Source organism: Mandrillus leucophaeus, unplaced genomic scaffold (genome assembly GCF_000951045.1).
Source record: "Mandrillus leucophaeus isolate KB7577 unplaced genomic scaffold, Mleu.le_1.0 Scaffold21, whole genome shotgun sequence".
Classification (NCBI taxonomy): domain Eukaryota; kingdom Metazoa; phylum Chordata; class Mammalia; order Primates; family Cercopithecidae; genus Mandrillus; species Mandrillus leucophaeus.
Genome location: NW_012102143.1, coordinates 6,210,831 through 6,234,547, shown reverse-complemented (window position 1 = coordinate 6,234,547; position 23,717 = coordinate 6,210,831). Strand labels below are relative to the sequence as shown.

At 45.7% G+C, this 23,717-nt stretch overlaps 1 protein-coding gene across 4 annotated transcripts in view; it reads left to right on the top strand.

Moving 5' to 3' along the window:
- The window catches only part of COL6A3 (collagen, type VI, alpha 3), a 99,102-nt gene that overhangs the window by 20,698 nt on the left and 54,687 nt on the right, over positions 1-23,717 (top strand). For 2 of the 4 annotated variants that reach the window (XM_011980293.1, XM_011980292.1), the window contains 6 exons: positions 6,310-6,912; positions 13,223-13,807; positions 15,488-16,087; positions 17,382-17,954; positions 19,647-20,255; positions 22,336-22,941. In XM_011980293.1, the coding sequence (XP_011835683.1) occupies positions 6,310-6,912; positions 13,223-13,807; positions 15,488-16,087; positions 17,382-17,954; positions 19,647-20,255; positions 22,336-22,941 (3,576 nt within the window). Of the gene's footprint in view, positions 1-6,309; positions 6,913-13,222; positions 13,808-15,487; positions 16,088-17,381; positions 17,955-19,646; positions 20,256-22,335; positions 23,057-23,717 lie in introns of those variants that run through there. The other 2 variants (XM_011980295.1, XM_011980294.1) reach the window with 2 other exon arrangements.

Genomic DNA, 23,717 nt, shown 5'->3' with positions numbered 1-23,717 from the left:
CAACAGCTTGGATGGCGCGCGGGCCAGGGAAGAGATGAATGTTCACAGGTTTAAAAACAAAGGTTTAATTTGGAATATTCTTCCGTAGTCTTCTCCCCAAGTAGGGCATTCACCTACGTACAAGAAGAGTCTTTTTTTAAACAACTAATATTTCACTCTAAAAAAACCCACATTCTAATATCATGATCCCACAAAGCACTCTGCCTTCCTTAGAAAAGAAAGCCTCAGAGTGGTGAGATGTGCATCTGATCAAACCCCTGTATCTGGTGTTGGGATCTGTTTCATTTGAGGAAAGTTCCCTGTTGGACAGTGCATGAACTGAGAGGGGAGCGAGGGCATCTGTTTTTGTGTCCAGTGGACTAGCAGAGAGCTCCTCACTTCTACTGCATGGAGTTAATTTAAAAGTGTTGGTAGAATCGGAATTGCAAGAAACCTCAGCTACGATCCAGTCTAGATCAATTTGGAAGGAATTGAGTCCTGGATGATTAGTGACAGCCAGAGCTGGAGGCTGTGCATTTGGGCTGTGGGTCTGGTCGTCTTACTTGTCCTCCATGTGGTAATCATGGCTGTGCCCACAGCAACTCTTCTAATTCTAATGGCATTGATGAGAGCCACTCTGGAAGTATTGAGAGCACGTGGACATTGCATTGATGTGTCATGTGCTGTTGCATGTACAGAGACAATTGGCCGACAAGTTATTTAACCAGTTAAGTCCATTAGCTCTCCTTCCAGGGCTAAGTGCCTAAATGGCCAGTGGGAAGGAATTTGACAAGTAAAATTTCAAACTGTATCATATCACAGCAACTGTGATGAGTGCTCAGAGTTTACTCACTAGTGATGGATAGAGCAGAGGGCCCTCCCCTTTGTTAGAAAATCAGTCCATGCAGCCATTTGATAGCTGGTAGCAGAGAATTCTGGGTGGAATGAGCAGGAAATGAGAGAGGAATCCAAGGGGAGAGTTGGGCTCCAGAAAGGAGACACACATGTTCTCTGAGATGGAGGGAAGGGATGAGAAAAGGGGCTGTGTTTCCAAGATATTCAGGTGGAAAAGAGGCACATTGACAGAGAATTCAAGTTGAGTTGACATCCATCATCTCAATAAAGGAGGGGAGCAGTGGGGCTTGGGGTCTTGGAGGGATTGAAGTTATTTTTGATTAGCTGCTATAGGGATGTGAAGAGGGGTCACAAAACATTCAGGAAGCAACTGCTGATTTGCAGTGGTGTCCAGTTGCTATCAGAGATTATGAGTCAGTGGGCGTCTCCATTAGTGTGGATCCCTGCCTTTCTGCAGATGTCTCAGACACTCCCAGGATCAAAAGAGTTCCCCAGAACTGGAACTTGCAAAGAGGGAACAATAGAGAGGACAGAAGAAAATTTTCTCAATAAGGAAATCCAGAGTGGTAGCTAGTAAATTCCTAAAATAGCCTGCCATGGTGTCCTGGCAGTGTGGGGAGCTAATGAGAACTAGAATGGGCCAGGAGACCTCTGAAGAGCCAGAGGATGAGAGGCCGGGGCTTGGAAGGAGAGCCCTGGAGACAGCTGAGTATGCAAGTCAGAGACACTGCTGGTGTGTAGACAGGGAGACCTCCAAGGGCCAATCTCAGGGCTGGAGGAGTTTCCAGTGGTGCTCAGTGTAGTCCTCGGATGTGTAGGAACTGTAGACAGCCAGCTACTACAGAAACCAGAGAGGCTGGTGCTCGCAAGTGTTGTCCATACAGTCCTCAAAGTCTGGAGATGACCACAGAGCTTGCAGTGTGGATGCAGTCTGAACATGATGTAACTAAATCACGTAGGAAGGTTAGAGACTCTTCTGTGTATTTAGTAGGCATGAGGAAGTGAATAATTCTTTGAATCAAAAAAGAATGAGTGGGCAACCACATGGCATAGGGGAACTGATCATAGGAAGCAAGATTTATGAACAGACTTTTCTCCTACACTTTTAAAAATGGTTACCACTGAGACAGCCATTGAGACAGGAGGTAGGAGGTCAGGTGACTGATGGAGAGTCAGTCTCTTGTGAATACACAGGGATGGTGGGGCAGGAAAGAGAGAGTTGAGGCTTGGAGGCACACATCACTCTATAGGACCACATGGGAGGGACAGCAGAAGAGCTGCAAGATTGCAATCAGGATAATGGAGCAGTTGTAGAGAAGCAGTACCAGAGGTCAGTTTTTCATAACAAGGATTCAGACAGCAGGAGCTGAAGAGAGATGACCCGACGTCAGCAGAAAGGAACCAGCTGTCTTGGGAAGGCAGAGCTTGGTGAAGAAGAGGGTTTCAGAACTAGCCAGCCCCAGGGTGTTTGAGCAGTTTGTTCATAAAATGGTTTTCCCAGTGGTTACCCCTGATTTAAGCTTTAACGGGGCTGGCAGTGCTGATGCCCTTACCCAGTGGGTCTACTTCTCAATAGGAAGGAGTGAGAGGCAGTTCAAACACTGAAAAGTGTCCCCTGCTTCCAAATGACAGGCCTCCCCCCTGGCATTACCACACAGGCATCAGTCCTGCCAAATGACAGGAAAAGGTGGGTGTCCCCAAGAGCACCCCAAACCACTCAGGTTACCAGGAAATGACAAGAGGGTATCTACAATGAACTGCACTGTTTGTTACCATAGTATCAATATCATTAATTCCCTGATCCATCACATTTTGGAGTATAAGGATAATAACAAAGACCTATCAAAAAACAGTGAAAGGGGCTCATGCCTATAATCCCAGCACTTTGGGAGGCTGAGGCAGGTGGATCATCTGAGGTCAGGAGTTTGAGACCAGCCTGGCCAGCATGGTGAAACCCCGTCTCTCCTGAAAATACAAAAATTAGCCAGGTGTGGTGGTGGGCACCTGTAATCTCAGCTACTCGGGAGGCTGAGGCAGGAGAATTGCTTGAATCCAGGAGGCGGAGGTTGCAGTGAGCCAAGATCATAACACTGCACTCCAGCCTGGGTGACAAGAGTGAAACTGTCTAAAATAAACAAACAAACAAACAAATAGTGAAAGGGACCAGTAGAGAAATGGAACATCTTTTATTGACGTTTTGTTATACTCACAAAAATAGCCGAGTTTGACTTTATGTTTAACCATTATGTAATGGACAAACAATGAGATTACCATCATGAATGTTAAATGAAACTACCAACATTGTGTGTTTCCACACAGATGATAAAACCTTTGTTTTTATGCCAAGAAAGCATCTCTGTCTTCTAGTGTCCAAGCCACTAGCAGCACCAGGGCAGAAAATTAATCCGTTCATGTCTCTTTTCTAATTAACATCACTCTGCAATTCCTCCTAGTACCACGTCCCACTGCATGTTCCATGGCAAAAACATAGAAGAATAATCCTAGGAAGAACAGTACATCTCTGCTTATAGTTTTTGGAAAGGCAGTTAGAAGGGCATTATAGAAATTGCAGTTCGTTAGGGCTGCTCTTCTTACTACCTGTCTGCTAGGTAACTTCCCCATAGAGCGTTCTTGATTATAAAACACACATATGTGTAAAATTTGAACAATCACCACAGTTGTCAATGAACTCTACTCAAATAATCAATCTCCAAGGGTTGTGTTTTAAAAAATTCCTCTATCATTCTTTAAAAAAATGGATATACCTGAGATACAAAATCTTTATTTTTAAACAAAAGCTAAAGGTGACAGGGAAGATTATGGTATCAGCTTTCTTTTCTTTGTGAAGGATGAAGAATTTTTAGATTTGTAAAATATATCTACAATTTTGTGTTTTGCATAGGAAATAAGAATGTGAACTTGTTTTTCTTAATGAAAGGAGGCATCACATGAGCTAAGAAAGGCATTGTGCCCACACCAGTGAGTTCAGGAAAAGAGCTTCCAGGGATGTCGAAGGAAACTGTGAATTTTCCTTGGACACTGTAAAACTTTTCCATAGAAAACACCACAGAGGCTGTGGTACACAAAGCCTAGAAGCAGAAAACCAGACAACTCTAAAGCTTTCAAATTGTGCATAGATCTGATTCCTCGTAGCATTAACATTGGTCATTGGTCCGCCTTGCTGTACACAAGCACACATGGCCCCTGTGTGTCCTTGAGGCTTCAGCTCTCCTGAATAACAAAGCATGCCCTTGTATGTCCCATTATTGTGTGTGTAAGAGGATAATGTTGTTATTCAGTGATGACAAATTATCCAACGTGTTTCTATGACCGGTCACTGTAGATGTTCAGTCTTTTAGAAGAGAATGTCCAAGGATTTTCCCTCAGGGTTCATTTATCTTACTTGCACGATTATAAATTTCAACCCAAAAGTAAGTGACAAATGGAGAAGAAATAGTGTTATCCTGCGACTTAGGGATCATTTTAAAAAACTTGACTGTATTGATCATATTTAATCCTTCTTTTAAATGTTTTGATATGCTGAGGAAGTGGCAAACCCTCCCATGTCCTTTGAGGTCATTGGTTTAAGCCTGGGAAATGTTGAGGAATTTTGTGGGATTTGTGGAGCCTCTGTATTATACAATGATGTAGGCCATTTCTACGGCTTTCTGTGTAATTCACACCCCCTGGCACCACAGCCTCTTGAAGATCCTTCAGGAATCGTATCTTTTGGCTGAACAGTGGCAAATGCTTTGGGCTCTAATCAAGGGCCCAGTCTTATATAAAACTTTTGTGTGGCAATCACTAAAAACACAAGATCTTAATTACTGTAGCACAACAATTATCCTACTCATTATATCTTATAAGAAGGATTGTGATAGCAATGTTGCCCGGTTAATATATTTCCCTATGCAAAGAATTAATCTGCAAATATATTGTCAGGAACTTTCGTGTATATTAGGAAGGGAAGAGAGCAGTTCCAACCCTGGTAATCTCTGTTTCAGTTCACACAATGAGAAGAGCTCGGGTAAGAATGTAATTTCACTAGAGCGGAACTCCTCAATTTGGGAACTCCTCACTCCCAAAGTGAGACAAGCTTTGCATCATTTTCTACAGTGAGAACAAAAACAATTTTATTGGCACAAGGAAACATTAACTTTAAATATAAAATGTTCACTGTCATTGAAAAATCAGAGATCAGAGTGAATGGTCTTACCTGTAATATTACCGTCATTTAAAAACGATACCCTGAGTGTATCTTTCTGGAATCCCAGAATATAAATAGATAAGCGCACACATAGTCTCTTCTTGTCCCTAACACATACTTAAGTTATCAAAAACATCGACTAGAATAATTGTGCTCTTCCTTGAGTTTAAATCAGCCAAATTTAAACATTCAAACTAAGGCTGTGAAATCTCTGGCCCTGGGTTTTAGATTTCTCGATCCCTATTCCTCCCTCAGGGCTGTTGTACATCCCTGTTCTCAGTATCGGGATGGAAATTCTCTGTTCGCCATTATGGGGGAGAAAAGAGGTCTTGGTCAGCTGTTTTTCTGTCCTTTGTGTAACCCCAGGCGAATTCTGCTTGGGGTTTATTTGATGCTCATAGTCCTTCTAGGTAACTAGTTTAGGATGTCATAAAAACAAGGTTGGATAATTATGTCATGACTGGTTTAATATCATTCTACTTAACATTGTTCTGCATTAGGTGACTGAATATAGAGGCAATGACAAAATAAATGAACAAAACATCCTGCCCGATCCCAGAACTGCATTTGAGTTTTATACAACTAAACATCATTTGAGAAAAAAAAACAAAAACACAAAAATTTCATCAAAGTGTTTTTTACGTGAAAACTTTAAATGTAGTTTGAGTTCTGATTCACAAAGTTGCATGTACAAGGTCATTTTGGCTTTTAAAGAAAAGAAGAAGAAACAGGAGTTGCTTAAGGCATCGAGCAACATACTGGGCTGAGGAATCACCAAATCGTGACTGTTTTGTAGCTGTGGATTTATATAAAAATTTTTTCTAATCATTTGAGAAGGCAGGGGAAATGACCAAAAATTAGAAATCATCTCTAAAGTTTTCTTAACCTACTCATTGGTTTTCCCCGGTAGGTTTGGTAGCAGACAATTCATGCAACTACATTTCCCAACAAATTTCTAGAATATGCACCCAAGATTCTCCCCTCAGAAAAGTGAATATGATGTTTGGAAATTTAACTATGAGGACAGCACAAATGAAAAATTGCTATAAATGTCCCTTTTTTATACGATGATTCCTAAGAGGTTGCCTCTTATCCATTCAGAATGCAGAACTGAAAGAGAATTTCACATTCCTTCATCAACATGTGTTTTGTTTGCCCATATTTCGTGTTTCTTATTGGTTTCCAAAGAAACATGTCAGAACACTGAATAATGCATGTGGTCACTTGTTCTAATGCTTTCACATTTTTTGCATTTCTTTCTTTTAAAGCACAAGACTCTGCTGATATTATTTTCCTTATTGATGGATCAAACAACACCGGAAGTGTCAATTTCGCAGTCATTCTCGACTTCCTTGTAAATCTCCTTGAGAAACTCCCAATTGGAACTCAGCAGATCCGTGTGGGGGTGGTCCAGTTTAGCGATGAGCCCAGAACCATGTTCTCCTTGGACACCTACTCCACCAAGGCCCAGGTTCTGGGTGCAGTGAAAGCCCTCGGGTTTGCTGGTGGGGAGTTGGCCAATATTGGCCTCGCCCTTGATTTCGTGGTGGAGAATCACTTCACCCGGGCAGGGGGCAGCCGTGTGGAGGAAGGGGTTCCCCAGGTGCTGGTCCTCATAAGTGCCGGGCCTTCTAGTGACGAGATTCGCTACGGGGTGGTAGCACTGAAGCAGGCTAGCGTGTTCTCATTCGGCCTCGGAGCCCAGGCCGCCTCCAGGGCAGAGCTTCAGCACATAGCTACCGATGACAACTTGGTGTTTACTGTCCCGGAATTCCATAGCTTTGGGGACCTCCAGGAGAAATTACTGCCGTACATTGTTGGCGTGGCCCAAAGGCACATTGTCTTGAAACCGCCAACCATTGTCACACAAGGTATGTATCCTCTTCTCACCATCTGTGTGGGAGTGGGGTGTTGTGTGTGTTGGTTTTCGTAGAGGTAAGGTGGGCACCAGCATGATTCGCCACAGGAGAAGCTGTAAGTACCCACAGTCCAGTCCTTCTCTGATGAGCTGGGTCCTGGATGTCATGTTTGTGATTGTTGCAGTGTGCGGAAAAACTAAAGACCAATGAGTGAGTGAAAGCTCTTATGAGAGTGTGAGTTGCTGAGAAAGTATGCTTTTAAGGCTAGTTCAACAAACCTGTTGCTTTGAGATTATTAAACTACTTATAATCCAGTCTTTCTAAAAATGGGCTTGAGGGGCTCATTACAGTTCTGAGAAAGTTACTCCAGGACCATGGCACTGGGCTCTAAAAGTCAGTGTTAGAAGTGTGCTCACAGACAGTGTCTTTCCAAAAGCACAGATGGAGTGAGGGTGTCTCCTCAAAGTCCTTTTGTGCTAGGGTGCTGAGAGTTACACTTCTGAAGGTAAGAAATAGCAGTGCAATCGCTTGATGGAATATTTATGAAGTTTGTTTTTTTTTTTCCTGTGCTTGTCAAGTGTAGGAGGAATTCTCTTGAGTGGCAATATTAGGATACAGGCTCAAATGGAGGGCCTTTGGCAAAACAGCCAATTGGAGTGGTTTAAAAAACAAACAAACAAAAACAACCAAGTCACATAACAAATACGCACTTAACAAACATAGGAGGTGTGGTGGGCATCAGGATACATAGCCTCCTCCACCTTTTGAACTGTTTACTGAGACATCAGTCACTTTTCAGACCTATCAATTTCATTACCTATGAATTTCATTAGGTGAGGCCAATAGGATGCCATTTGGTAAATTAGGGACACAGTGGCCCCCAACAGTTTCCAGAAACACCCAACTCACTTCCGGTGTTGCTTATACACTGAGATGCTCTAACAAGATCAGTCCTTGAATATAAGACCTTGTTCTTCATTGTCCTTCCAGAGTATGGGCTCAATGAAAATTGATGAATGGATACCGAGGCTCCTATAAGACTCTGATTATCATCTGCAACAAATCATCTAAATTTTCTTGGGTGAAATAACACACTATCACAGCTCTTACATGTTAACTTTATAAGTAAAGTCTGGGTCTACAGGATAAATATTGTAATAAGATACTGCTTCACCCATTGTATCAATTATAATTGATAAAGGGAGGTTTTCCTTTGATAAAGGAGTGACAATAATTTAAAAATAACCCTTTTGGAGACTATACTGTTGTATGAAATTAAAAGTAGAACATTTTAAAGTCTTGATGAAAAACATCACTATCTATTTATTTAAGGAACTGACATCTACTTAATAGTGCCTTGCTAATCATTAGCTCTAGTTGCTGCATTCATGTAAAGACAACATCACCACATTTCCTTACAAGGGTTACAAAATTCACCGTGAGTTATCTCAAACTTGCTTCAGATGAATTTAAACTGCAGCTTTTGTTGTAATAAAAATTGCAGGTAGAAAGCTCAGGCAATGGCATCTCTACTTAATCTGTATATTGGAACTGTGATCTGGTGATGTAGCAAGAAAAGTGTATGTGAGCATTGCCTTCTGGAGAAGCCTATGCCTAGCATTTATTTAAGTTTGAAAGGCCAATTCCGTGTGGCTTAGCTTTTGCTGCATACGGTTTTCCAGCTTTTCCTCTCACTTGATGGGACCACAAAATTGGCCCAGATTCTTCAGATGAGCTAATAGGGAGACTAGAATTTTGAGCATAATGTTCTGAGTGCAAATGGAGATTGAGAAGCAATGGAAACACAGCGTGCAGGACTGCCTGCCGGGTGCCTGGAGCTGCTCACGCTCATTCCATCATGGCGCCGTTGTGTGACTCTGGCAGTTAAGAAAACAGTCAAGTGAAAATTTATGACCTGCCAAGGTTTCTCTGAGCTTGCATACTTTTAGTTTGCATCCCGAAGTATAGAAGCCCAGACATTTCCCTATGTTTTGCAAACACCGAGGATGCGACATGGCTGTAGATGGGAAAGCTGGTCTCTGGTCCTTGGTCTTATGTGAACCTGTCGTGTGATCCTGGGCAGGTCAAACTTATTTCAAACTTAAATAAATGCAACCTCTTTGGATTTTGATTTCTTGAATTTATGACAAAGGAGGTGCACCAGATGAAGATATGTCTGTACCAGGAGAAGTTTCAACTTTTTAATGAAAATGGGCAGAACATGACCCTTGTTTCAGCTTTTCCCTAGCTAAGTAGAGTTTCAACCTTCATTACAAACATCATGTTTAATATCAGTGATTAACTTGTAAATATTCAACAAATATCCTTGACTATCTGTCATGTGTCAGACACTATGCCAAGCACTGGAGACATGGTGCTGTTTAATGAGACAGATGTGGCTGCTCGTCTGTTACAGGATAATGGGGAAAGAGATAATAATATAAACTAGCGTCCAGGCAAAATATTCTGAGCATGATAAGTTGCAGTGGGGCACTCAACAGGGCTGTGATAGGAAGACTGGGGAAGAGAATTTTAGATCAGGTGGATGGAAGGCCCTGAGAAGGCATGGGACCCAAGCAGATGAGTATGTGGAAAGCAGGGGAAGAGTGCTCCAGGCAGAAGGAAGAGCAGGAGGGGTGACCCTGCAACACAAAGGTGCTTGGTCTCTTCCCAGAACTGTCAGAAAGCAGTGTAGCTGGAGCACACTGGACAGGGAGCCTGACAGGGAGCCAGGTTCAGGCTCCCTGGATGCGTGGAAGCTGGAGAAGCAGCTGCTGTAGGGGGATGAGAAGCCACAGGGAGCAGGGCCTGTGGGTTGGGAGCCAATGGCAGAGGCAGGTAGGCTGTGGGTTAGGGGTGGGAGCAGGGGCTCTCCTCTGAGGGCTTCTATTTTCTCAGAGACAGATGAGGAGGCCTTGGCATGGTGGAGACAGTGGCAGAGGGCTGAGCAGAGAGCACAGCCATGAGACAGTCATTCTGGAGGACAGGACAGTCAACTTCCCAGGGAGGCATGGGAGGATGGCGGGCAGGCACAGGTCTCCTGATGGGGGTCTGGAGTTCTGACATGCAGGTACCTGGTTGTGTGGTCTTCTCCAGAAATGTCCCCTTCTTGGGTGATGCATGAGGAAGACCGCGGGCCTGATGGAGGCTTTGTCAGGAGAGTCTGATGGAGGCGCAGACGAGGCATGGAGGACAACATAGAGAGGCGCGGGAGGAGGGCTGAAGAGGGTTGTGCCGTGTTGGCAAGGAGTAGCAGGACCTTCAAGTTCATCTCCCAACAAGGCAGTGAAGTCAGGCCCCACAGACCCACATGAAAGAGAAAAGACAGCTGTGTTTGGGTTGATATTTATGTCAGGTGGAAGGAAGTGCAGATGCATCCCTGACCTGGCTCACGGAAGGGTCAGCTGTGAGAATCCCAAGGTTTTTATCATCAGGTTGGAGGAGATTCATGGTGCAGCCCCCAGAGAAATGAAATGATTCTGTAAAGGCTAGGTGACTTGCGTCAGAGTCATGAAGCAAACACAGGAATTCAGTTGTTCTTCCAGTTACTCAATATTTTTCAGTGTTTATTGTATTTGGCTAAGCATGGTTTTAGGTATATCATCTGTTATGAGCTCCCACGACTTGAATAAAAATAAAACGTAAATGACCTCTTACCTAGTCAAAGGGGCCTCTGCGATAGAGCCTCTGGGAACAAGAGGTGCACTTCAGGGTTCCCAGAGCTGAATCCATGTTGGGTGAAAGAAGACTAGGCCAGTTGTTTCATCAGATCTGGAAGGTAGTCCTTCCCACGGGCTCGTCGGGAGAAGTTTTAGTGATGCAGCGGTAGGAGGAGGGAAAACGTGGGGGCGGGGAGGGAAAATGTGGGGGGAGAGGGAAAACGTGGGAGGGGAGGGAAAACATGGGGGGGAGGGAAAACGTGGGGGAGGGAAAACGTGGGAGGGGAGGGAAAACGTGGGGGGGAGGAAAAACGTAGGGGGGAGGGAAGACATGGAGTTGGGAGGGAAAGCCTGGGAGGGGAGGGTATGATATTTATCTTCTCCCACCCCAAGAGTTGTGCCACTGCTGGTACTTATAAAGAATAATATAACAATCTGGGCCAGTTGGTATAGGAGCAAGAAGCTTCTCAGGTCATTGTTATATATGAGTATTTGTCTATTTTTCTGTCATGTGTGATACACATAGTAAATACATGAGTGGTAGATTCATGGTATAGTGTATATGGAATTTATATGTGTCTCTATACATGTGTGTGTATATATCTATATATATATACATATGTATATTCTCTCTAATGGTACAAAGGTATAAGAAGTCTTCTAGACATCTAAACATTAGTTTTATCTGCAAAGATATTTTAAGTCAAAATCAAAGGGGTAGCCCAGAGAGACAGCATACTCTAAATTAAATGAAGGAAGGAAAGCCCAGAATCAATGTTCATAACAATGACCATGAAATATCGAGGAAAGGTTCAATGATATTCTGCACACATTGTTAACACCAGTAGGCAACTGGGTTATGGTATTAAGGACGTTGGTGCATAACATGTTACCCTTCTCTTAGAACATATACCTCGTCTTGATGCTGCAGGTGAGCACCCAGATGAGGTACTGTTGTCCTAAAACGATTTCTTAAGGCATGTATCAGCGATTCTCACCCCAGGTATCATGCTCCCAGCCTCTGGTCCAAACAACTAGAAATGAACTGCATTTCAAAAATGTGTTCTAGGCTTGATGTGGTGGCTTACGCTTGTAATCCCAGCACTTTGGGAGGCCGAGGCGGGTGGATCACTCAAGGTCAGGAGTTTGAGACCAGCCTGACCAGCATGGTGAAAGTCCATTTCTACCAAACCAAACCAAACCAAACAAAACAAAAATTAGCCGGGCATGGTGGTGCGTGCCTGTGATCCCAGCTACTCAGGAGGCTGAGATGGGAGAATCGCTTGAACCCAGGAAGCGGAGGTTGCAGTGAGCTGAGATCGTGCCACTGCTCTCCAGCCTGGGTGACAGAGTGAGACTCTGTCCTAAAATAAAAATAAAAATAAGTTCTAGAAGGTAGCTCTGATTCTTAGAAAGTTCTTCCTTACCTTCATCCCAAACTTTGTTTCCTTTGTCTGCTTTTACAAAATCAATTTGCCATGCAATCTATCTGATGGTATATAGTAACGGAGGACTCTTTTGCAAACAGCCTATCTCAGGTTTAATCATTTATGTTCCTCTACTTCTTGGAAGCTCTGTCAGGTTTCTGGGTTAGGTGTTGTGGTCTAATAGAGTTCATGGTTCTTGCAATATGGGTGGGGTGCCTACACGTGGATACGGCAGTTCACAGTCACTGTCAGACAGTGTCTTATTGAGATGTTTTTGTTTTATGGTTTGCCTTTAAGTTATCACTGTCATAATATATTACTTAGGACCTTTAAAAACAGGTCTTTTTTTTTTTTTTTTTTTTTTTTTTTGAGACAAAGTCTCGCTCTGTTACCCAGGCTGGAGTGCAGTGGTGCAATCCCGGTTTACTGGAACCTCCTTCTCCCAGGTTCAGGCGATTCTCGTGCCTCATCCTCCCAAGTAGCTGGGATTACAGGTGTCCACCCACACGCTCAGCTCATTTTTGTATTTTTAGTAGAGATGGGGTTTCCCCTTGTTGGCCAGGCTGGTCTTGAACCCCTGAACTCAGGTGATCCACCTGCCTCGGCCTCCCAAAGTGCTGGGATTACAGGCGTGAGCCACTGTGCCTGCTCAAAGCACAGATCTCTTAAGTGAAAAATGTTTGCAGCACTTGCTGACTTTGATGCTAATTTCCTTTTCATAAGTTTTATGTTAAGTAATTCTTTTACCTGTCAAATGAAGACATGGAATGTAGAACTGAGAAGAACAGGGATGTGCTCTTTCAGCTTGTGCACTTGACAATGAGCATTTTGAAATCAAGACTGTGAGGCAAAGGGTTCTCTGAGCAGACATCAGTGGTTTCTTTAATTATTCAAGCAATGGCTTCACTCTGGCCAAGTTGTGTATTTGTGGCAGAAAAGAACTTACTGCATTTTCAGTGACAGCATACAAAACAGGTGGCTACTAAAACTAAATTTGTTTTGTGCAACTATTTTGTAAAAAGTACTGACTGGGCAGGGTGGAAGGGGAGCCAGCAGGTGGGGAGGCAACTGTAACTTATGTGTTCGTTAGGACAAATTCCCTTTGGGGCGGCCCTGTGGTCACACTGGCCACAGTAAATGGGGGTGTCCTTTAAATGGAGTTAGCTTTGTAGAAAGTCATTGTTGATTGTGCTTGGTAAGGCCATTCTAATTGCCTTATAATGTTGCCACCTACAGTCATTGAAGTCAACAAGAGAGACATAGTCTTCCTGGTGGATGGCACATCTGCACTGGGACTGGCCAACTTCAATGCCATCCGAGACTTCGTTGCTAAAGTCATCCAGAGGCTGGAAATCGGACAGGATCTTATCCAGGTGGCAGTGGCCCAGTACGCAGACACTGTGAGGCCCGAGTTTTATTTCAATACCTATCCCACAAAAAGGGAAGTCATAACCGCTGTGCGGAAAATGAAGCCCCTGGACGGCTCGGCCCTGTACACGGGCTCCGCTCTAGACTTTGTTCGGAACAACCTGTTCACGAGTTCAGCTGGCTACCGGGCTGCCGAGGGCATTCCTAAGCTTTTGGTGCTGATCACAGGTGGTAAGTCCCTAGATGAAATCAGCCAGCCCGCCCAGGAGCTGAAGAGAAGCAGCATAATGGCCTTTGCCATCGGGAACAAGGGCGCCGATCAGGCTGAGCTGGAAGAGATTGCTTTCGACTCCTCCCTGGTGTTCATCCCAGCCGAGTTCCGTGCCGCCCCATTGCAAGGCATGCTGCCTGGCTTGCTGGCACCTCTCAGGACCCTCACTGGAACCCCTGAAGGTATGGTGGGGATGGCTTCAGACACACAATGGGGTGGTCTCCAGGCAGGACTTTTGAGAACAAAACGAAATGAAGTGTGTTTGTGTTTAGCTAAGAGACCACAAGTGATGAAAACAGCAGCAACAAACACAATTTATTTCAGGTTCCCTTTTGCACTGGATTGAGGATTGTATGGTTTGAAACGTCATACAATAAAATTTCATTTGATAAGAACCATGTGATTTAAACCGTAGGACCATGGGGCCACCTGTCTTTGAAGCTGCTGGCCGAGGAGGTCACATCTCAGTTCTTATTGCTTGTCAGATCCCTGTGTTCTTCTGTTTCTACTGGTGATTTCTGTCCAGTCTCCTCCCCACCACCAGGATGTAGCTTTCCTTTCCTGAGTTGACCATCTACTTCTAAACAGCCTCAGTCTGAGCTATTTAGGGCACAGTGTCCTCAGTTTTTAATCCCTCTCTTTTCTCTCATTAAGGGATTACCCTCAATGGGAAAGCATATTGAATGGATAAGTGTGGAGTTCAAACCTAGTGGTTCTTCAAATCCCTCATTTAATATGATAGTCAGTGGAGAGTTATTTTTATATTATACAGATATATGAGCTAGTGAGTTGAAGAAATACATTTCACCATCCTTAATGAAGAGAAGATGAGTATCACAGAATGACGCTTTCCCTCCTTGCAGACTCGATGACTAGAGGATTGGCTGATGCATGACCCATGCTGCCTGGATACATGCTTTCTCTTCACATTCCCTGGTCTTCTAAATCCATCTCTTTCTCTCTCTCTTCCAAAAATTTTCTTAAAACTTTTAATCAACACTTTCATAGCCAAAGTTCAACTTAACCTAGGATACAATTAGTTGTGAGGTCTAAATTACAGTAGGGCATCAGGGAAGAAATAAAAAAATAAAATTTTAAAGGCACATGCTAAATGTGTTGGGTCAAATACACTATTTTGAGAGTTATACTTTTTATTCTTGATGTGTATAACTTTGGCCAAGCCTAGCAAATTGTCTCTTTCTATTTTACTGTGTATTTATGGTCCCATCATCTCACTTTGGGGGAATTCCCTTGTTGGATGATTACCTAGCAAGGCTGTGACTTCCTAATAGAAGAGTCCCAGTAGAGAATGACAAACAGGGAAGTCTGAAGAAGACTTCAATATGAGACCAGACTACTTTTGTTTCTTTTTTTTTTAGCCTTAAGGAACTCATGTTCCCAGGTTAGTGAGGGCTAACTGCTTCTGAGCTATGGATGGAAGACCCTCTGTTAGTGAATAGAGGTGAGCCCCAGAGGACCTAGCCAGGCACACTTAAACCTGTCTGGGATGAGTGATGTGGAATGATGCAGCACCTTCATAGAATTCATTTTTAGGGAAGGAGTGTTTTGTTTCAAGGATTCTGATCATTTTTGTTGTTTGTAAACATTCTAACTTTGATGTTGCAGCTCTCTTTGAGCCAATTTGGTTTTGTAAACTCGGCTACCAATATGTCTCACAAACACCAGCCACCACCAGAGGAAAATATGCAGCCATCTGCCATATTTTATAAGACGGGCATGCTTTGCCACACTGACTCTCTCTGTGTTCTAAATGTTGGCATGTGTGCACGTGTTGTAGGCACACATGATAAAACTCTCCGTGGTTGTCTATGTCTCACTTTGTTTTCTGTGCTTCACTGCAGTTCACGCAAACAAAAGGGATATCATCTTCCTTTTGGATGGATCAGCCAACGTTGGAAAAACCAATTTCCCTTATGTGCGCGACTTTGTAATGAACCTAGTTAACAGCCTTGATGTTGGAAATGACAATATTCGTGTTGGTTTAGTGCAATTTAGTGACACTCCTGTAACGGAGTTCTCTTTAAACACATACCAGACCAAGTCAGATATCCTTGGTCACCTGAGGCAGCTGCAGCTCCAGGGAGGTTCTGGTCTGAACACAGGCTCAGCCCTAAGCTATGTCTATGCCAACCACTTCACGGAAGCTGGCGGCAGCAGGATCCGTGAACACGTGCCGCAGCTCCTGCTTCTGCTCACAGCTGGGCAGTCTGAGGACTCCTATTTGCAAGCTGCCAACGCCTTGACACGCGCGGGCATCCTGACCTTTTGTGTGGGAGCTAGCCAGGCGAATAAGGCAGAGCTTGAGCAGATTGCTTTTAACCCAAGCCTGGTGTATCTCATGGATGATTTCAGCTCCCTGCCAGCTTTGCCTCAGCAGCTGATTCAGCCCCTAACCACATATGTTAGTGGAGGTGTGGAGGAAGTACCACTCGCCCAGCCAGGTAAACCTCCCCTGTTGCCGGGAACTCCCTCTTCTTCCTCAGGCACCTCCCTGGCGGGTAGTTGGCCAGTCTGAACTCAAGAGCATTGTGGACTGTAGAAAGACAATTGTCTCCCTTCCATTGAAATAGTTTGAATGGGGACTTGAGACACTGTACCAGCAAGGTTGGACTCTGTCTAAAGGGTATTCACGAAGGAAAGTGTAGAACATCCAGCTTACATTCTGTCCATTTTGCCTTACCCTTTATTCAGAAGGATTTTTTTCCTCTAATGACTATGAGGATTCTGGAGTTCGAATCCAGAGTTGGGGGCCATGGGGTAGAGAGAGACAGAGAGGGACATTTTTCTTACATGAGTATGCCTTGGGATTATTTAAACATTGAAATTGTTATTTTTACATGATTTTTAAATGTTCAACATCTGCTGTATCTAGAAAATTATTTGTTATAAAACAAACAAAGGGTGCGTCTTCATGCAATGGTAAAATGGTTTCTAGGGGAAGCCTAACTTACTATTATTATTGCAAATTATTATGGTGGTAAGATAAGGTTGTATTAGATCTACCAGTCTGCTAACATCACACAAACCGAGTGGCAAGACTGAACCCATTGAAACCTAATCAAAACAGTTCTAAGAGTTGTTTGAACTGAGAATGATATTTACATTACACGTTGTGGCACCATAGGGCCTGTCATCTGTGTTTCCTATTGTCTTATTACAACAGACTGGGAAGCACTGACAAAGAGCCTGACCCACACAGCAATAATGGGCACTATTGTGGGTCTTGGCTCATAACCTCAAATTTAATGATCTGATCATTCAATTACAGCAGATTCATGGCAACCCAGTTATCTTAGAGTGGTTGACTCATATCAACCCCCCTTTTTTTTTCCCTAGAGATTGAGATCAATTTTTTAAGCAAAAGTATATTAAGTGCCATGTTTTCAATACTTTTATTTGTAACAGTTTGAAAATGCTATCTGTTTTCCTGGAGTGATTGCCACCTGATGTAAGAACAGAACCCAGTGGAGTTTTTCCCTGGCTTGGTTTCTTGAAGAAGCACGATGCTAGATGGGATAGGCTGATCTAGTCACTAGTTTTGCAAATATGCGCTGCTTTGAAATAGGACACTTTCAAGACAAGTGGTATGAATTTGGGTTTACTCTTCTCTTGCTGGCACAGTGGTCATCAGATGAGTTATGCTAACTCCCATTGTCAAATGGTGCTGGGCTGAAGTCACTTTGGTGCCTGTTGTACTCTTGTCCCTCACTGTATCCTAACCTACCTTCATTGCAGAGAGCAAGCGAGACATTCTGTTCCTCTTTGACGGCTCAGCTAATCTTGTGGGCCAGTTCCCTGTTGTCCGTGACTTTCTCTACAAGATTATCGATGAGCTCGATGTGAAGCCAGAAGGGACCCGAATTGCGGTGGCTCAGTACAGCGATGATGTCAAGGTGGAGTCCCGTTTTGATGAGCACCAGAGTAAGCCTGAGATCCTGAATCTCGTGAAGAGAATGAAGATCAAGACGGGCAAAGCCCTCAACCTGGGCTACGCCCTGGACTACGCACAGAGGTACATTTTTGTGAAGTCTGCTGGCAGCCGGATTGAGGATGGAGTGCTTCAGTTCCTGGTGCTGCTGGTCGCGGGAAGGTCATCTGACCGTGTGGACGGGCCAGCAAGTAACCTGAAGCAGAGTGGGGTCGTGCCTTTCATCTTCCAAGCCAAGAATGCGGACCCTGCTGAGTTAGAGCAGATCGTGCTGTCTCCAGCGTTTATCCTGGCTGCGGAGTCGCTTCCCAAGATTGGAGATCTTCAACCACAGATCGTGAATCTCTTAAAATCAGTGCACAATGGAGCGCCAGCACCAGGTACGGTAGAGAAATGCTAGTTGCTTCTGCCACTCGGTTCTCTAATGCATGAGTTGAGGGTAGGCTGCTGGCCACTGGTCCTCAGATAGAAGCCCTCCTTGAGTTTACAGGAAAGGTGGAAAATTAATCACCTGCTGGTTTCAGCAGGAACAATAGAATATGAGATTTCTTTCCTTACTTTGATTCTCTAGCTGCTCTCGCAGGAGAATCAGGGTGAGTATTTTTAAGGGCATTAGATTATTTCATAGTAAGACATGTTACAAAGATTTAGATATCAGTGGTTAAAATCCTTTTTTAAAAACAGTTTTTACTGTACGCATAATAAAAGCCATATCATATGGTTATATTGTTATCAGTCCTTCATTACATTCATTAAAAATTAAAGGATTAGAAGAGGCAGATAAATTTCCATCATAAACTCTGCATTAAAACCCCCCAACTGCTAATTCACACGGCCATGACTTTTCATTTAACCACTTTCATTCGGTGATGAAAATGCAGTGAAGAGACTAACTTCCCCTATACGCCTTTTGATGAAAAGCGGAGACTCCAGAGCCTCTCCTTCGACTGCTGGGCCCATTGGCCATTGGCTTGGGATGGTAACTCTGACATCTGGGTTCCATTTCCTCCCATTAACCCACTTGTGACTTAGAGCAACTCACTTGAAACCTCCCATCGATAAAATGCTAGTGGCTGTGCAGGTGCTGCCATCCCATATCTCTCCTCCCATCCCAAGTTTTTTCTTGAATACACCTTTGAAAGCTAACAATACTCTTCAAGCACTGAAAAGTTCAAAAATAAAAGGGGTCCCTATATTGGTGTATTAGTTTTCCATTGCTGTTATAACAAAGTAACACAAATTTAGTGGCTAAAAACAAAACAGGCTGGGCGCGGTGGCTCACACCTGTAATCCCAGCACTCTGGGAGGCTGAGGAGGGCCCTTACCTGAGGTAAGGGGTTGGAGACCAGCCTGACCAACATGGTGAAACCCCATCTCTACCAAAAATACAAAAATTAGCTGGGTGTGGTGGCGGATGCCTATAATCCCAGCTACTCTGGAGGCTGAGACAGGAGAATCACTTGAACCCAGAAGGCAGAGGTTGCAGTGAGCTGAGATTGCGCCACTGCACTCCAGCCTTGGTGACAAGAGCAGAACTCTGTTCACATGCGCCCCCAATACCCCCCCAGAAAAACTTATTATCTGACAGTTTTGAAGGTTGGAAATTGGAAACCAGTGTTGCTAAGCTAAAAACAAGGTGTCAACAGGCTGTGTTCTTTCTACAGGTTCTAAGGGATTCTCCATCTGCTCACCTTTTCCAGCCTCCAGGGGCCGCCTGCATTCCTTGCCTCCTGGCCCCATCCTCTATCCTCAGTGCCAGCAGTTTGGCACCTTGTCTCCTCTCTGAGCTCTGTTTCCATCCTTACATCTTCTCTCTGACTCTGAGCCTCTTACCCCATCTTATAAGGACACTTGTGATTGATTCCATTGGGCCCACCTGGCTAATTCCAGGGTCATTCCCCCATCCCCAAATCCTTAACTGAAGCACATCTGCAAAGTCCTTTTTTCAAGTTCAGAGATTTAGACTTGGACATCCTTGGGGTGCTGTTGTACAGCCCACCTCGCTGATATGAAGTTGTTACCACCTTGCTGATATGAAGCCTGTGTGAGTTACCAGGCTGTCCTCCTCCCAGTTTCAGGCGAAAAGGATGTGGTGTTTCTGCTTGACGGCTCTGAGGGTGTCAGGAGCGGCTTCCCTCTGTTGAAAGAGTTCGTCCAGAGAGTGGTGGAGAGCCTGGATGTGGGCCAGGACCGGGTCCGCGTGGCCGTGGTGCAGTACAGCGACCGGACCAGGCCCGAGTTCTACCTGAATTCATACATGAACCAGCAGGACGTCGTCAACGCCGTCCGCCAGCTGACCCTGCTGGGAGGGCCAATCCCCAACACCGGGGCTGCCCTGGAGTTTGTCCTGAGGAATATCCTGGTCAGCTCTGCGGGAAGCAGGATAACAGAAGGCGTGCCCCAGCTGCTGATCGTCCTCACGGCCGAAAGGTCTGGGGATGATGTGCGGAACCCCTCTGTGGTCCTGAAGAGGGGCGGGGCTGTGCCCATCGGCATTGGCATCGGGAACGCTGACATCACAGAGATGCAGACCATCTCCTTCATCCCGGACTTTGCCGTGGCCATTCCCACCTTTCGCCAGCTGGGGACCGTCCAACAGGTCATCTCCGACAGGGTGACGCAGCTCACCCGAGAGGAGCTGAGCAGGCTGCAGCCGGTGTTGCAGCCTCTGCCGCGCCCAGGTACGCAGGGAATTCTTTGCGTCCTCACTCTGTGTCACTGTCTGGGGCTACTTGTCTGGACTGTGGGCCACAAGGTATTTTCAGTTTTGCTTTTCCTGCCATATGAAGTGAAAACTAAAATTACAGGAAAATTTAGGAACCCGCATGCCCTTTTTGGCCTCGATGGGCAGAAATGGCAGAGGTTCAAGGCGGGAGATGCTAAGATTCATGTTTTAGGGCAAATGAAATTCTCCAAAAGGGACATATATGCAGCTTGGAGTTCAGACTCCCTGACTTTGCATGAAGGCTTCTGTCTGGATATCCAAAGGGAGGGGCCGTCTAACTGATAATGCCTGTTCCATATCAGTCCTGAGTCCCCCTGGTAGGTTTGGCAGCAGCCTTCTGTGAGGCAGGAGGGAGTCTGACCAAAGACACTCTGCAAGCTGGGACATAGACTCTGAAATATTGGTATCTCCGGATCTAAGGTGTGAAGACGATTTTGACTTTGCTTGGTACTGAGAAGTAAGTGTCTTAACTGGCAGGAAGACCACCCGGCTCTTATGACCGTAGTTTGTTCTATTTCCTTCTTCCCGTTCCCTCTTTGTAGGCCTGGTACAATAAACTAAAAAATGGTGGGAGCCCTGGTGCTGAGAAGGAAGGAGGGAAGATATATCCACCTCTCGATGAATGCCCTCCAAGGGCCATTCTCCCGGGGTACTCAGGTGGGGGGGTGCTCACAGTGGCGAAGGAGGCAGATGCGGCCTTGCTCCTTTGTACCCACTCACTCGCCTGCCCTTCCAAGAGGAGAGGAAAGAAGGAAAGGTGGGAAGAGCGGAGGAAAGAGTAAAAGCAAGTGAAAGGAAATCACCGCAGGATACAGTGGATGATGAGGGTGGTGAGGATGACTATTTGGGTGCAACTGAGAGGGACTTGGTTTCTCCTCGCTGGTGTCCGGGGCAGAGAGCAGTGTGGCCCACCAGGTTTCTGTGGGATGTTCCTAAGCATTTGTGGTAGGATAAATTTGGGCAACAGGGGGATAAACAAAGTGAAAGAGATGTTCTTTCTCCCTAATTAACGTGCTTTGTGTGTCTCCAACACAAGACAGGAAATGCAACATTTCCAAAACGTATCTGCCTGCAGGAGGCCTCTGTTATGCTGTGTCTTGGCCCCAGGTTGCCGAGAATGGACTTTGGGAATATTGTCACAGTGCGGGTGCAGCTTCTGTCGTCAGGAACGTACATTTCCACAACCCTGTGGCTCTTCGCCCACTCACTCTCCTGCGCTCCAGAACGGCCTCCCTCTTTCCCCCTTCTCCCATTTGGAGGCTTTTCTCACACCTCTCCTGACCCAGCTGACTCTCAGCTGGTAATCTCGAGCCCCATTTCTCCAAGAAAATGCAAGTAAACCTGAAGAGAGCTGTCCCCGGCCACGTCGTCCCACGGTTCCGTGGGTGGCCTGTCTCCGCTTCCTCTGCTCCCTTTCCTCTCACCTGCTCTGTGGCACCATCTGCAGTTCCCTTTCTTGCTCTTGTGCCACCCTTTCTCCACTGTACTGGATGGTTCCATCCATGATAAAATGCATTGCTTCTTTTCTCATAAACACCCTCTCTGATGCTCTACTTCCCCTGTCAGCAGCACCTGTCTCTTTCTAAAGACTCATCTATACTCTAAAGTTCCTTTCCTTTCAGCCTCTCTGAGCCCACCCTCCTTTGTCATTCATCCTTGCTCCTCCCCCAAGTGCTCCAGTTGAGGTCACTTCATCTGATAAGGTCCCTGCCTCCAGTGAAGCCCAGTGGCTGACCCTCAGGTCCCCGAGCAGCACCTGCTGCAGTGCAGGTCCCCTCCTTCCAAAGCACCGTCCTCACTTGTCCTGATGCAGCTCTTCCGGTTTCTGCCTCCCTCGGGTTTTTCATCCTCTGCTCCCCTTCTCTCTGACATGGAAACACTGAGACACCCAGGACTCCCACTTCTTGGACTTTTAACAGTGGTGATTGGTGTTAGGATGCCCTGCCTGTGACTCCATGACAAACTGGGCAGTGGTTCATGAATGCTAAGAATTTGGTGATGATGAAGGTGAAGCCATGCTCACATTTGTTTCGCAGGTGTTGGCGGCAAGAGGGACGTGGTCTTTCTCATCGATGGTTCCCAAAGTGCCGGGCCTGAGTTCCAGCACATCCGCACCCTCATAGAGAGGCTGGTTGACTACCTGGATGTGGGCTTTGACACCACCCGGGTGGCCGTCATCCAATTCAGTGATGACCCCAAGGTGGAGTTCCTGCTGAACGCCCATTCCAGCAAGGACGAAGTGCAGAACGCGGTGCAGCGGTTGAGGCCCAAGGGAGGGCGGCAGATCAACGTGGGCAGTGCCCTGGAGTATGTGTCCAGGAACATTTTCAAGAGGCCCCTGGGGAGCCGCATCGAAGAGGGCGTCCCACAGTTCCTGGTCCTCATCTCGTCCGGAAAGTCCGACGATGAGGTGGATGACCCGGCGGTGGAACTCAAGCAGTTTGGCGTGGCCCCTTTGACGATCGCCAGAAATGCAGACCAGGAGGAGCTGGTGAAGATCTCACTGAGCCCCGAATATGTGTTCTCGGTCAACACCTTCAGGGAGCTGCCCAGCTTGGAGCAGAAACTGCTGACGCCCATCACGACCCTGACCTCAGAGCAGATCCAGCAGCTCCTAGCCAGCACTCGCTATCCGCCTCCAGGTGAGATGCGGGTGTTGGAAGTTCTCCTTGGAGTATTTTCCATATGAAAAATAACAGGCTCAGAGGCCGTGGTACTCAGAAGAAATTAAATTAAAATAAAGGTTGTGTGCCCTTACCTTTATGGTTTTTTACTTTGTGACAGGGTCTGGCTCTGTTGCCCAGGCTGGAGTGCAGTGGCATGATCATAACTCATTGCAACCTCTGCCTTCTGGGCTCAAGTCAACCTCCCACTTCAGCCTCCTGAGTAGCTAGGACTACAGGTGCATACCACCACGCCCGGCTAAGTTTTGTATTTTTTGTGGAGACGGGGTTTTGCCATGTTGGCCAGGCTGGTCTCGAGTCCCTGAGCTCAAGTGATCCACCTGCTGTGGCCTCCCAAAGTGTTGGGATTACAGGCGTGAGCCACTGCACCCGGCACCGTTATGTTCTTCATGCCCACCAGCCAGCCCCCACCGGGACACACCTGTGATTGAGCAGGTTGGGTCTATTGCTCACGGAATCCAGGGAGAATGCATACTGTGGCGAAGTATGGGACATCTCCATAGGAGGGTGGCGGGAAGGACTGGGGGGACTTGAGCTGGTGGCAGGTCATTTTGTGGAAGGCTTAAAGAAATGGAACTTTGGCCTGGATTGGATGTTGTCAAGATGCGGAGGTGATTATGTAGCTGTATCTTAAGTCTTATCTAGAAGCAGGATGGCCCTGGTATAGACTGAGAAGAGCAGTCACTCTTATTAACCAGGATAGGGGGTGTTTTTGTCCTTTTTGTGGTTTGCAC